Genomic DNA, 15,270 nt, shown 5'->3' on the forward strand with positions numbered 1-15,270 from the left:
AAACAGTGTTGAAAGAGTATGTTTCCAAGTCCTATTGATACTTATTGGCAATAAATACTAAGAATTCCAAAGCAAATGTAAATTCTTCACTTAATTTTTAATTGACAGAAGACGTGCATATGCTCGCCCCAGTCGATGAAAACAAGAAGCACAATGTTGCAAGTGTTTCTTCCCTTCAGTTGGCAACATACCTCACATTTGCTACTGGATCGTGTGTCAGTTCAATAGCAGGCAGAAAGAAGTATTTACAGAAAAAGGCCTTGGAGAAGATCTCTATAATAAATTCACAGGTATCCAAAAAGCGCAGTCTATTCCAGTAACTTTTTCCTTGGCCCAGTTCTAGAAAGAACAACAACAACGATCGTAAGTTAATTTTTCCTACGTGAAAGTACACGTGGCAGACCATGACAAATGTCTGCATACCCACAATTTGGCAGCAAACGCCACAGAGAAAACAAACATACCACATACCCCCGACTTGTTGGCCCCAAAACTGACACCTCGGAAGTCAGCAAAAGGCTTTATTGAACACTGCATTCAATTCCAAAGACATCATTAACAACAGAGCGGCTGTATCTGCTACTTCTTGATTACCCACTGCGTGCTGACAACACACACCACCTCATGTAACCCTGAAAAGCAGCCCAGAAGGCTGTGTCTACCTATCCCTCCCAAAAGATGGGATACTGAGTTTCAGAGAGGTTGAAATCACACAGTCGGCAATGTCGGGGCTAGAATTCAAACGCAGGTTTGTGTAGCTTCAAAACTGCTTTCTTCCTCCTGTTTCCTTAAACATGACTTGAAGTGGATAAAGACCGCCTATTGTCGGTCAACAGTATGACCGACAATAATTCAGGTCAAATGTAAAGGTCAATTTTCTCCTTTGCACATAAATGCTCAAAAATTAAACTCAATATTCAAAACAAAATAGAATCTTCTTTCAAAATGCAACTATTCTAAATGTAAAATCCTGCCATTGAAAAATGAAAACTGAATTGAAACAGACCACAAAAAGAAAGACTAAACTACACCGAGCACCATTTTTCTTAAATAAAATGTTATACAAGTACTCTAATTTTTTGAAAAGTGGTGATCCACACATAAAATGGTAAACTCCAACAGCCACAAAAATCCCATGACCTGCCTATGCTGGATAACACATAAAGCTTAACCAGAACATTAAAACATGACGGTCAAAGCAAGTATATAATAATTAACAAATGTACTAAGTATATACAGGTGTGTGCAACTCTTTCTAGAATTAGTACTTTAATCGAAGATTTCTGACCAGTTCTTAACAAACTGAAATAAATTCACACCTGCAAACTGACTTAGTTTCTTAAGACACTGTAAACCACCATGGCTCATGAGCCTCACATTCAGATGCACTATGAACGCCAGGCAAGGCAAAAGCCCTACCTACCGACGTTCAGCTAGCTGTGAGACTACTGACAATAAGACCATGAAATGCATGACTGGATTAGGGGATATCCTGTTTATACTGTAGTTCCAAATGCAATTTCATCAGTGGGCTTTCAACGGGAATGGATGCATTCTAATCTCTCAGACGCAGAATCTAACAAACGAAGGCTCAGAGTCATTATTACTTTCATCCACGACAGATGTAACCCTGCCATAAAGATGTCTAAAAACCAAAAATTAACCTTCAAAACACAAAAGCACACAACCGATATCTACCAACGTCAGCATAATTACTCAAGATAGAATGACACATAAGTTGTATATCTAACTACAGTTTGCTTACTTTCTTTTTTAAATAAAAGATAATGATTACTTACGTTCAATTAATTTTTGAATGACCTCATGTCTCTGCTCTTGCTTTCGATTATAACGTAGAAAAACGCACAGTGTTCGTGAGGCTGCCTTTTGAACAGGTAAGACATTCTTAAAGAAACAAAGAAGACAACAATTACACTCGACAATATTATATATCCTGGATAATCTGGTCCGCTCAAAGCAATGTTAAGTTATTGGCTAAAAGTCAAAGGAGGGTTTACTGCTCTCAGCTCAATAAACGTATATCCTCCTGGGCGCGTCTTCACAACTGAAGGCTAACGTCACTCAGGCAAATCAACTAAAGCATCACGTGACAAGGCCAGTTTCCTTAGGCACAGGCACGTCCGCATCAGCCAGCCCTGGCTCTCATTTCCTTGCCACCTTAACTCAAGTGATCTAATATGCCTCTGCCACCTCTTCCTTTAGCCGTACCCTGGACTTCATTCAACAAACATTGGCTAGAACATGCCATGTGCCAGGTATAGCCTCAAAATCGCACCACTGATAAAATATGAATTTTGAGATCCTGTGGTCAGGAATACTCTTCAATCCTTCTGGCGTAACTCTAGCTCTCTTCAACCTCAATGTCATTCACCGAGATCTCTGGGCCATGATACAGATAAAGCTTAGACTCGAAAGGGCAACATGTCAATCTCTCTTAATAGGATCTCAAACCCCTTTGTCCTCTGAATTTCTGTCACACCGCTGGGCAGAAGCTTAATTCTAAATGAATGCACCCATTTTTCTTCACTGCGATTGGGATCAAACAATGTATTAGAGAAAAATCTCTCAACCAGTCACATTGTGTCAAGTGTAAATTCATGTCCAACATCTTGACTTACATATAAATTACATATAAATACAATATTCAATTACTAAAGGCTCAGACTATTCTTATAGGGATCCTTGAAATTCAAGTAGAATGAAACTTTATAGTGCTGAGATAGTACTGCTTGCTACTGCCTCTCATAATTTATAGCAGCTATTTTCATTCTATTGGGTACAGTCTGTATGATGTTTTCAACCTGTTGAACACAAAAATAGAATATCTGCCTGATTTTAAAAAGAAAATTTAAGAAACATACATAAACGGAAACATGACTGGGCTTAAGAAAAATGAACTTTAGATAAATGGTAAACTAAATAAAAGCATGTTATTCTTTTCTTTCATATGTATATTCTGATAGAATTTAAAATGCATACATATTAGCCATCTGAAAATGTCTATTTTATACCTCATACATAATACATATTATACCTTACAGTAATAAGGTAAGTGTTCTTTGGGGTCAGAAAGCAAAAATAAATATAATCAGGTCAATGGCACGTAAAAGCCAGCCTGAAAAAGTGAGAGAATTTGCGCACAAGGAATAGTGACTACAATGAACTAAAACATCATTTAACGCTTTAGAAGAGTCTAAAAAGAGAGACAAAATTAAAAACAAGGCTTATTTGTCACCACTGAAGGAGCTCCTAGCTCTGAAATGGACCATTCAAGGGAAAGAACTGTGAACCCTGTCTTTACGTCAGGAAATGTAGTTCAGGGTAATCCAATTTAAAAACGGCAGAGTTTTTAAAAGTCATTCTTTTACGAGTCCTAATGAAGCGACGAATTCAAGTGAGGGTCCTCTGGGTGCTAAAACTAACGGGTGCAGGCTGATGGGATACTGGGTCTTCAGGGGCCAAAGCGGCAGCTGCAGACTGCAGAGCGGACCATAAAGGCAAGGCATCAGAGGGTGGCAGACCGGCAGGGCTGTCGCCACCCGCCCAGCCGCTCTCTGCTCACGTGCAGTGGGACAAGTGTCCGGACAGGAAGTAAGATAAAGCACACAGCAGCACTCATGAAGTATTCTTGCCAAGAACGGCTAACCTGAGTCTCAGCAAGTCCTCAGATCTAACTTCCAGGTTACAAGAAACAACATGGAGAACAGATGAGCAAGCCAACACCACGAAGGAACAATCTGACAGCAGAGAGTTGGAACAGGGATATTCTGCGGGACAAAGGTCTGCTCTCTGTGCAATCTAAGGTCATAAGGGGGGAGCAGGAAAACTTCTGAACTAAAAGAAAACTAGGAGACACAACAACCAAAAGCAAGATCCTCGCTGGACTTTGCGTGGAATAAAACAACTGCAAGACGCATGTGGGGAATAATTAGCACAAATTTTAAACAGGCTGAATATTAAATGACATTAAAGAACAACTGACCTTTATTAAGTGCAATAACTGTATTGTGATTATATAGGCAGATGTCCTTTTAGGGACAAATACCCAATGGTTTGGAAATAAAATATAACCATATACAGTGCGCAACTTGAAATTACTTGGCACAATGCAACAGAAAGCAAATACATCGCGAAATATTAACTGTCACATCGAGGGCATGGGTTACGGAGGCTCTTTATATTTTACATGTTTTTCTGTCCCTTTAAATCTTTTCCCTAACAAAAGTAAAAAAGAAAAAAGGCTTCGGTCATTCCTGGGCTCAAAACCTTCTGCAGATTTTCTTGTCTCCGAGAACACAGCCTAGAGTGCTGGGGACCCAGCCGCTGCCGCGTCTCAGGCCACTCCACGCTCACCTCACTGGCTGCTCCCACCACCCAAGCAGATCCGCACTTGGCACTCGCGGTCCCGGCTGCCTGGACTGCCCGTCCTTCAGACGCTCTCACTGTGTCAGCCCTCCACACGGAGCACACCGATCCTGGCCGCTGTGTCCACCAGGGCGCCCCGCCACCCTCTGCCACTCTTTCCCCAACCCTGCTTTACGGTTCTTCGCTGCACTCTGCATGCCTGACATGCTATATGAGCTTGTTGATCCATCTGAACTGGATCCTACAGGGAATAAAACAACTGTAAAATGCATTTGGGGGATAACAGGCAGAATTTTAACATGAACTGGATATTACAGAATAACGGTTAATTCTGTTAAACGTTCCCAATAGAATGTAAGTTCTTTGAAGACAGGTCCTTTGCCTATTTTGTTCACTACTGCACACTACTGTGTGCAGGGCACACAGTAAGCACCCAGTGAGTTTTTTTGAATCAGTGAATCTGACCATTAGGCACAGAACTAAAAATATAAACCTTTTTTTAGTATGTGTCTGATCTATGCATGGAAAATGTGCTGCAATAATCATGTATTTCCTTTAAAGTGTGAAATTAGCTCCTTGTAAAAGAAAACAGTAAAGCAAACCTCTCTGGCTAAAAAGTAGCTGTCTACTTTCTATATTATAAATCATTTCTCTTTCCTGATAAGAGACGCTAAGAAGATTTTTTTTAAATGATGTATTCTTAACTTCCGAAACACAAACATGCCCTCTACGTAAGTACACTGAAACCAACAATGGAGACCCAACTTCCCAGCACGAACCACCCTTGTTAACACATGCACTTGCTACTAGTGAAGCACCAATCATCTCTCACCACCACCACTTTACAACGCCAGCTCCGTTTGAGCAGCACGCCATGCGTTTTGTCTCTCCTACGCCCACAGCTCTGAGAACAGTGCCTGACACGTAGTAGGCGCCCAGGTAAGGAGTTGCTGAACACAATTAACAAACCTGCTCAAATCTATGTGAAACGTCCTATGTGGTACATTCATGCTATAAAGTGGAGAACTGGCAAGAAATTATGGTTGGCAAACTGACTTTTTACGATGGTCACATACACGACATCACTTCCAAGCCCTCGGTTTTCCTTTGATGTGTGAAATACACACACAGGGGTCTAGTTAACAAAATGCAGGCCTATTACTTTTTTCCTTAAGTCGTAAATAACAGAGTAATATCAAATGTCACATTAACTGTCAATTAAACAATTCGCTGGAAATTTTTTGTGAAAAAAGTAGGCAAGCAGTTTTATGGGAAGGTCTGAGCACCACCTCGTTTGGGAAAAGGAGTCTTTTTTTTTTCTTTTTGACCCCAGTTACAGGGTTATCAACAGCAGGGCATCCATGTTCTGGCATCCACTTCAGGGGTCCACAGCCGCCCTTCAGGCCCTACAAAAGCAGCCAGACGACTAAAAGCAGCTTAAAGGACGCTGCGGCAAAACAGCACGACTGGGGCTGTGGCTGCCTCCAAGGTGAGCTCAGGGCCAAGGTCTTCTGCGTGGAGACCACTGAGCCCCGCACCCTCCCTCGGAAGAGGAGCTCCACCAAGGGTGTGGTGAGGCTGCTTGTCCTCTCCCAGCAGTGTACAAACCCTGGGCAAGGGCAAGGGCAAGCACCCCGCTCACACCTCTCTCCAGCTAGGCAGAAGACACGTGGGGAGAGCGGGGAGGAACAAAGGAGCCCTGCGTTCCCGCTAGGGACCGGGAAGGCGACAGCGCTCTGGGCAGAAGGGCAGGGGCTGAGTCTGCTCTGCCATTCTGAGACGTGGCGAGCCTGTTCCAAAGAGTAAGACGGAAGATACTGAGCTCACGTTTGTCATCACGATTGTGAACATTCTTTGTAAGAAACGATAATAAATCTGATCGCTTGAAATAACGTGTGGCAGACAGGCATATTTCTGTAGCAGCTTCTCGTGAGTTCTCCATTTTAAAGAGGCTGCAGCTCGCTGTTCAGCCGCTGTGAGTGCGGGAATCAAGTCGGGCAGAGAGGATAACTGGAAAGAAACACCACGAGGATCAATTACAGCTAAATTTACTGCAGAACTCAGTAAAATTATTCAGTCTCATCACACACTGAAGAGGAGCACGCTCGTCATTTCCGAGTGTAGGAGGCAACTCAGTTGCCACAGGAAGATAATTATCTGGTGAAATAAAATACTCCTTTTGCAAATCCGTAAGTAAAAATGGACAGTTCCCAAAAACCGAAATTTGAAACAGAGACGAAGACTCGTCATTCTTCCTGTCAGACTGACAGCCACGGCAACTCTTCCAACCGAAGCAAAATGTGTTATATATCATCACTGTCAGGAAGCTTTGACCTTCTAAATTCCTACCCTTTGTCCTTGCTATTTGCTATTCTTAGAACAATAATTAATGCTAATGAAAACAAAAATATGGATATAAACACCAAAGGCAAAAAATAAAAATCAAGGTAATGCCAGAAGTGTCAATGTAGAAATTGTAGAGAAAGGCCAGGCGCGGTGGCTCACATCTATAACCCCAACACGTTGAGAGGCCAAGGCGAGAGGATTGCCGGAGCCTGTGGGTTCAAGACCAGCCCGGGCAACTTAGCGAGTCCTCATCCCTACAATAAATCAAAAATTAGCCGGGCATGGTGGCACATGCCTGTAGTTCCAGGTACTTGGAGGGAGAGGCAGAAGGATCGCCGGAGCCCAGCAGGTTGAGGCAGCAGTGGCCATGAGCAGTGTGCCACTGCACTCCAGCCTGGGTGACAGAGTGAGATTCCAACTCAAAAAAAAAAAAAACAAAAACTGTAGAGGAAACTCGAGCTGCTCCAACCCCAGCAGACTTTAACTGCTGCCATGTACCATTGTAAATATTTTCTAAACATTCTTTCACCGCTTCCTCACAAAGGCCTGGCAGAGTAGCTTATATTTACAAAGGTCAGAAACATTTTTGGGAGATGGAAGTTACCTTATTTTCTTGAACACTGCTTTCTCCACCAGTAGACATAAGTTCCAAGATTTCTGGAAGATGATCTATAAGAGCATCTAGTACCTTTTAAAAGAGATATGTATGAATCACACAGTGATTATGGTATCTTTCTAGTTTATTTAATGCCACATGCCAATTCCAGTAACAGTGTTTTTTTATAACCAAACAATATTTCTGGCTTTCTATTTTCTTATTCTGCCATCTTTGTGCTGCAAAGTCTTACAAACATAATCATCTGCCTTGATTACGTTTTGAAATCAGTGTACTTGCCTCTTGACAATATTCAAACAGTCTGAGGATTAGCCAGCCACTTCTACGAAGCTAACATGCTCAAAAACTGCTTCCCGATTTTTAATGGTAGTTCAAATCAGACCATATCCTCAGTTATATCAAAATATTGACAAACTGAACTTTGGCAAGCTAGTAGTCACTTAGGTGTCTGGGATAGACCTAATGCTGTGTCAAACTATTTCAAAGTCTTCACGAGTACATACTAGATGGTAAAATACTCCTCAAACAATACTAAGAGGAAAAAACACGTAAAATATATGATTACAACTGTACAAAATAAAAACCTTTAAATAGAACAAACAGAATAACTGCTATATAGATAAGTAGAAAATGGAAGAATACAGAAAATAATAGCAGTGATGGAAAAAGGTACTATTATCTGTCTACTTTTCAGTACTTCCTAAACTTTTCTTAATAAACATAAACATGCTAAATTTTTTAACTGAGCACATTTTAAAACCTAATGCTTAAAGATGCTCCTAATTTCCTATCCATGATATAATGGTACACCAATTTGAAGTTTTTGGGGCTAGTCAGCTGAAAGAGTTCACATAATTCCCAAGAAGCAGGGGAAAGGGCACTGATATATTTAGCCTTAACATAAAAGAACGAAAAACCAAAGAGTAAGAAAACATTACCTCCAGTGATTCGTCTTGTAATAATGTTATTAGTTCTTTATGTATTAAATATACTCCAGAATTCAGAAGCTTAGACACCTAAAATGTAGTAACAACGTATCTCAGAACTGAGACTACTAGACAGATACAAGTTAAAATTAATAATTTTTAAAAATACACCATTGTTGGACACTTCTAAACTAAAATCCAGGCCTTGACACAAACACAAAATTAGATTCTAGAAGAATCAGTTGCATTCATTACTGGCTTTTTAGCCTGCTTGCTCACAGGCTAGAGGGGATGGACACCTGAGGGCGGGAAAGCAGCCCAGGGGTGAGGAAGTGCAGAGAGCTGGCGTTCCCCACGGCCTTCCCTTTCACACCAACCCAGCGGGACCCCAAGGACGTCCCCAGGACTCGAACTGCCAGCAGGGCCTTGCGGGTGCCCCAGGCACGCTAGTCCTCACACCGGCTCAGCGCTTCCCCAGGAGACGCCAGGGTGGGAGTAACTCCTGAGGGGCCAAGCACTCTCCTTTGCTCATCCAAGACTTTAAGCAGCGTGAGAGGAGTCGGAAGAGTCCGGAATAACCCAGTTCCCCTTGTAAACAAGCATTCTCCCCTCCCCACAGACAAACTCAGAGTCTACAATGGTGAATTCACTGGTTTCTACTTCATTTTCTTTTGAAACATACTGAACTTGAGTAAAGTTTTATTTGGAAAAAAAGAAAGTTCCTGGATAACGAAAGTGTTTTAAAATATTTTGCTCTAACAAGATCGTTTTTGACTTATTGAAAATATTTTCAAAATAATATTTGTCTGAAAAATAAGAATAAATGCAGGATATAATACAGCAATTATCAGAATCTAACATTAACACTGTTAGAAAAATTCAAATCCCCCAGTGGATTTTCATTACTTAAAAGGAAAAACCCATACTAATCTTTCATTGTATGGAATAAATATCATTCCCAGTCTACCTACATGACCTGACTGTGAGAACACGGAAACTGGCCACCCAGGAAACAAGCAGTTCAATGATCACCAACTGACAAAATCATTTTGTATTCTCTTATACATTTCCATATGCATACCATACTTACACGGTGCTGAATTATATCTACTCTAAAGCATAAAAACGAAATATGAAAGTGATGGACTGGAATAAACATACACAGGAATCCAATGCTGCATAAATACAGCACTCTTGGACTCCAACCTTGTGCAGTGCCCTCTCTCTGGAGACCAGACCTAACACACACACACGCACATAGTAACCAAGCCCAAGTGACCGCGGGAGGCCTCTGGGAGGTGAATATGCTGCTCAGCTGGCCAGTGTCCTGTGCCCTGTCCTCTCGTCCAAAAGGAGATTTCTTTTTTTTTTTTTAGTTGGAGTCTCACTCCGTCGCCAGGCTGGAGTGCAGTGGCACACTCACAACCAGCCCAGTCTCGACCTGCTGGACTCCAGTGATCTTTCCGCCTCAGCCTTCCAAGGAGCCCGAACTATAGGGACACACTACCACATCCGGCTGGTTTTTGATTTATTGTAGAGACACGGTCTCACCAAGTTGCCCAGGCTGGTCTCCAACCCGCGGGCTCAGGCAATCCATGTGCCTCGGCCTCTCAACATGCTGGGATGACAGCCTGAGCCATCGAGCCCACCCCAAACGCAGATTTCTACAGGTATATTTACAAAGATGATATAATTGTGCAACACTAGAAATATTTTAAGTAATGATCCCGCAACGTAACGGGAATATTTCCTAGATTTTGTACAATAAATATACATTTCATTCATACCAGAAAAAAATGTCCTTTAAAGAAGTCAAGACTACCATCAGTTGCCAAAAGAATCTTAAGTAACACGTACAGTGCTGCCACGGGTGCCCTGCATACCTCTGGCCCAGCTAGCAGTGCTCTTCAACGCAGGAACACAGTGCAGGGAAGAAGCCGAAACCCTGGGTGACACGTTATAGCTCACACACATTTATCGCAATAACAACATACATATGCTTCCTGCGATCATCCAAGAAACAAGCTCCAAATTTCAAATTCAAGGGCTAAAAAGTTAGTTATGTTCACCATAAAAGTTTAAATTCACTTTTGCTCTTAATTTATGGAGAGTTATAATAGCAGAATCTACATTGGTAGGAAAAACCAATAACGTGTCTCAAGTTTCCATTTGTTCTCAAGAGCTTAAGTTTAGGTGCAAAGTTAAGTGTAAATACAGTAAAGCACGCAAAAACGGTTTTACTTCCAAATCTGCAGCTCATATTCAGCACAACTGGCAATTCGTATGCCAAATGAGCATGTTATTACAAGAATGCACGAACATAATGCATTTATTGAAATGGATTCTGCAAACACACTAAAGAAAGAAAAATATGGAAACTTTAAAACAAGATTTAAAACTAGAACCCTCAGAAGATATGACGTCTGTGTCTTATAATAAATCTATAAGCCAGAAGAGACAAAATACCAAAACATCATCTAGCACGCACAGGCAGGATTAACCACAAAGGTGAAGTGGTATCGACTCTTCAGACTTACTTCGTAAAAGCAAATAGCAATTGTGTATCGGACTGGAACTTCAGGGTCATGACAAAGGCAGAAGAAGGTGGGATACAGCTCCAGGTGGAAGTTTTTAGGATCCACAAAAACAATCATGGCCTGGAAGAGTTGAAAGGGAGAGATGAGTGGGAAGGAGAAAAAAATCATACATCAATACCCGATGTTGTCATCAATTTGCTTACTTGAAATCATGTTCTCTGATTTCAATGTAAGCAAATTTTTTGTAAAAAAAAAAAAATTTTTTTTGAGTTGGAGTCTCACTCTGTCGCCCAGACTGGAGTACAGTGGCTGCTCCCGGCCACTGCAGCCTCAACCTGCTGGGCTCAGGCGATCCTTCTGCCTCAGCTTTCCAAGTAGCTGAAACTACTCACGCCTGGCTTATTTGTTTATTTATTGTAGAGACAAGGTCTCACCAAATTGCCCAGGCTGGTCTCGAGCCCCTGAGCTTAGGCAATCCTCTCGCCTTCGCTTTTCGAAGTGCTAGGATTACCGACTTGAGCCACTGCGCCTAGCCTGAATTGTAATTGAATTAGAAATAATATTTGGAAGGCCTAAATGCATGCACGTAATTCTAATTTATAAACAGAGAAAAATAAAAATTTCACAATGTTTACTCAATACCTACTATGTATGCCAGACATAATTCTAAGAAGCAAATGTCAAACATGGCAATATTTTTAAAGTTATCTATTCACATATTTTACAGTTAGAATCAGATATTCAGTAAATGTAAATATGTATTTATTACCGGAAAGTTATAAGCACAGTTCTTCCGTACTGAAATATATTTCTTCTCCTGCTCTAGGATTTGGGGAGGAATCTGGTTATCATTGTGTCCATTTTCTTGTTGCAAACCCAATGTACAAAGTTTTTTATAAAACTCCAAAAATCTCAAGTGTTGGTCTGGAGTAAAAATTCCTTAAAAAAAAGTAAAACCTATGCTCAACATTTCAATTGAAGACAAAAATCAAAAAACCAAAGTATAATTAAAACATCACTGGAACCAAATACTTAGATCACTAACAAGTCACTAAAATAACAACACTGTGGTCATTTATGCATACTGGTATTTACTTATAGTAAGTATCCTAAAACAGTCTGCAGAAAACATGTGTGTGTGCTCATGAATGCGTTTGCAAGGAAGAAGCTCAAAAAATCGAATCTGAAAGACACTCAAGTAAATTCAAAGTACTTTTGATCAATGAAATGGTTCCACATTCATTAACTATCTCAAGGAGCTAGGAATTCATAATCCATTATTAAAAGCTAAAACAGTTCAACAGTTTACTAAATGCCTACAATCCACATGTAGAAAATGTGTTAATAAGCTAGACACTTATAACTTAATTCTCACATTATTATAGTAAGCTAAGAGCTAAGTAACATGTTCAAAATGCCAAGAGTTGTGGGATTATTGTACATCCTAAGCTGAACTTTTCACATGACAAAATGATTTAACAAATGGCTAATAGAGGTATACTTACTACACACCAATCGTTAATATCCCTGAGCTTCTATTATTACATGCCAACTAATAAGTAAATGTAACATATTCAGAAATTTAAAGCGCTATGCTTACTCTGCCACTGTTCTATGAAATAGATTCTACTCCTAAAATGAAAAAGCTATTCCTAAATGTGCTCCAAATTATGTTATTGAAATTCTAAGATCTCATAAGATTTTATACACTTAAAAGATAGGTTTTACAACTAAAGAGTCGAAGTTTAATGGCCAAGGCAGAAGGAAAAAGGAAAAATTATCTTGAAATTCTTAGGATATAGCATACCATACAGTCCATGGCATAGTTTTCCTAAATGGAAAGATAAAGAAATAAGAATGGATTCGTCTGCTTTGAAAGATTTTTCACAGAATGATTTCACTAATGGAAGTATAGTTTGACTTCTGTCATCTGAAAAACAAAACAAAACAATACATACTTTAGATGGTTGCCTAAACTGCACATGTAGAAACACAACCAAGTTCCAGGAAAAAAAATACTAAGTTAGCCTCAGAGTATTAGAAAATACTGACAACAGTGATGATGATGTAAGTGGTGAAGAAGAGATAAGAGGGAAAAACCTTGAATGTCAGGCCAGTGCAGTGGCTCACGCCAGTGGAGGTGGAAGCGAGAGGATGCCTGAGCTCAGGGATTCAAGACCAGCCTGGACAACTCGGTGAGACTTCGTCCCTACAATTAAAAAATTTTTAAAAATTAGCCAGGCGTGAGAGCGCGCACCTGTGGCTCCAGCTACTTGGAAGGCTGAGGCAGAAGGATCATCTGAGCCCAGCAGGTAGAAGGCTGTGGTGGCGAGAGCATGCCCCAGCCCAGCACTCCAGTCTGAGTGACAGAGTGAGACTCTGACTCAAAAAAAAAAAAAAAAAAGAAAAGGAAAGGGAAAAAAACAAATTTGAATGTCAGGCTAAGGGGTCTCCACTTCCTGTGGACCACTGGAAATAGAATATGAAGCAGGATTGCAAACCAAAGAGTTAGGATGGCTGAGGTTCTGAATCTGAGTAACTAAAAGCAGCCCGACACCATTAATAAACAGAGGAGCAGCAGGCACGGGAAGCCTGCTCTTTCCCCTTTACAGTGTCCCCCACCGTGAGGCCGCTAAGCCCATTTTTCCATTGCATTTTTTACTAAAATTAACTTGGCTTATAATATGCTCTGAGTACCGAATTTCATCATTTTTACTTCTTGGGTGACTCCTCTTTAAAAAGTTAATTGAGTCCATGAGTACGTCTGCTTAAGCCATAAGAGTCTGATATACTGGCAATATTTAAGTCTCAATTTTAAATACTTTCCAAATTTCCCAGTTTGCTTAAGTTTTCAGAAATAAATTACTAGTTTATTTACTGATAATATCAAGTAAATAAAGTGCTGTAGCAGGTTTATCAATATTATTAGTACTATTATAGCATTTCAGTATCATATCTGTTTTTACTAAATAATGGTCATTTAACATTTCTTGGACTTCTGATAAAACCACCATTATAACAAAACAGAAGTAGAAAGAAGAATAAACAGTGGTCTCTGAACTCGAGAAACTCTAACCAGCAAAGATGCCATCCCAAAAAATATCAAACGATACTGTGATTGCTGTTTTAATAGTTGGTATAAGGCAGGTATTTACAATCTTTTTTGCAAATGGTCTAGGCTTTTCAGGCTGTCTGTCCCTACAGCACAAAAACAGCCACAGACAAGATACGAACAAATGATCACGGCTCTGCTTCAACACACTTGATTTACAAAAGAGGTGGCAGGCCAGATTTGACCCAAAAGCCATAGTTTGCCAACCCCTGATATGGGAGATTTGGAAACAACTCAGAGAAAAAACTCCATCTGAAAACTGGGCACGAAAGCAGACGAAGACGGCTGGAAGAAAAACAGAGGGAAGAGAACAACAGGGAGAGAGCAAGCGCGTGGAGGGCTGGAGGCATGGGGGGGAGCGAGCACCACGTCAGCGGGACCAGAGCATCGCTGCAGGAAGGACGGGAGGATGGCAGGACGGCAGGAAGGAGCCGCGGACACAAGCAGGCCCAGACTGGGCGAGAGTGTGGGCGGAGGGGAGAGATGGAGGACAACACCGAGGTCTCTGCCGGAGTCGGAGGGGCCCCGCTGAGAGCAGCAAGAAGAGTCGTTCGCGCACTCGGCAGGCCGGCAGTTTCTGCCCTCCCGGTTCGATTTTGGCTTGATTTTGAATGCTTAGTTACAACTGCTCTGCAAAATCCACACACAGTGACTGTCCATGTTACAGGCATCTTGAAGAGGCTCTCTCACTTCAGACAGAATGTGGGCATGCGGGCAGTCCCGGCAAACGCAAGCCCACAGTTGCAGAACTGAACGTGGCACCCAAGGACCACGGACTACCAAAATGGCAACTGTTACCGATACACTAAGGCCCAGCGTCAGCCGAGTCATACACGCAGCAGAGCAGTCGCTGCCCTTGCAACTAGACTTACACAACACTAAGAGACACCTCCGTGCCTCCTCCCACTCAAACACCCCATCCCAAATGTCTTTCTGTGGCCGTGAGATTGCCAGTGCTAAAATACTATTGGCCAGGTATGGTGGCTCATGCCTGTAATCCCAGCACTCTGGAAGGCCAAGGCTGGAGGACGGTTTTGAGCCGGGAGCTCGAGACCAGCCCTTGCAAAATAGCAAGACCTCGTCTCTACAAAAAAAAATCAAAACATTAGCCAGGCATGGTGGCATGTACCTGTAGCCCCACGTGAAAGGGAAGGATCACCAGAGCCCAGGAGTTTAAGACTATGGTAGGCCACGAGCATGCCACTTTACTCCAGCCTGGACAACACACGGAGATCCCAAATAAGAAAAAAATTATCCAAGAGAGGAAATTCACTTAGACAATGATTTTGTCAGAATCTGTCTCAACATCCATTAGTTGAAAGTGTCAGAGTCAAACTATTAGCCCTA

The 15,270-nt window shown here is 41.4% G+C and overlaps 1 protein-coding gene across 9 annotated transcripts in view; it reads right to left on the reverse strand.

The window, feature by feature from the left end:
- Positions 1 to 15,270, reverse strand: part of PPP4R4 (protein phosphatase 4 regulatory subunit 4) — a 72,548-nt gene that overhangs the window by 27,827 nt on the left and 29,451 nt on the right. For 8 of the 9 annotated variants that reach the window (XM_021708638.1, XM_021708642.1, XM_021708641.1 and 5 more), the window contains 8 exons: positions 12,619 to 12,741; positions 11,581 to 11,750; positions 10,812 to 10,931; positions 8,287 to 8,364; positions 7,337 to 7,420; positions 6,214 to 6,396; positions 1,800 to 1,905; positions 192 to 339 (listed from right to left, as the gene is read on the reverse strand). In XM_021708638.1, coding sequence (XP_021564313.1) covers positions 192 to 339; positions 1,800 to 1,905; positions 6,214 to 6,396; positions 7,337 to 7,420; positions 8,287 to 8,364; positions 10,812 to 10,931; positions 11,581 to 11,750; positions 12,619 to 12,741 — 1,012 coding nt within the window. The remainder of the gene's footprint in view (positions 1 to 191; positions 340 to 1,799; positions 1,906 to 6,213; positions 6,397 to 7,336; positions 7,421 to 8,286; positions 8,365 to 10,811; positions 10,932 to 11,580; positions 11,751 to 12,618; positions 12,742 to 15,270) is intronic. The other variant, XM_021708644.1, reaches the window with a different exon arrangement.

The sequence above is a fragment of the Carlito syrichta genome, unplaced genomic scaffold (genome assembly GCF_000164805.1).
Source record: "Carlito syrichta isolate Samal-C Ts95f unplaced genomic scaffold, Tarsius_syrichta-2.0.1 Scaffold143240, whole genome shotgun sequence".
Classification (NCBI taxonomy): Eukaryota; Metazoa; Chordata; class Mammalia; order Primates; family Tarsiidae; genus Carlito; species Carlito syrichta.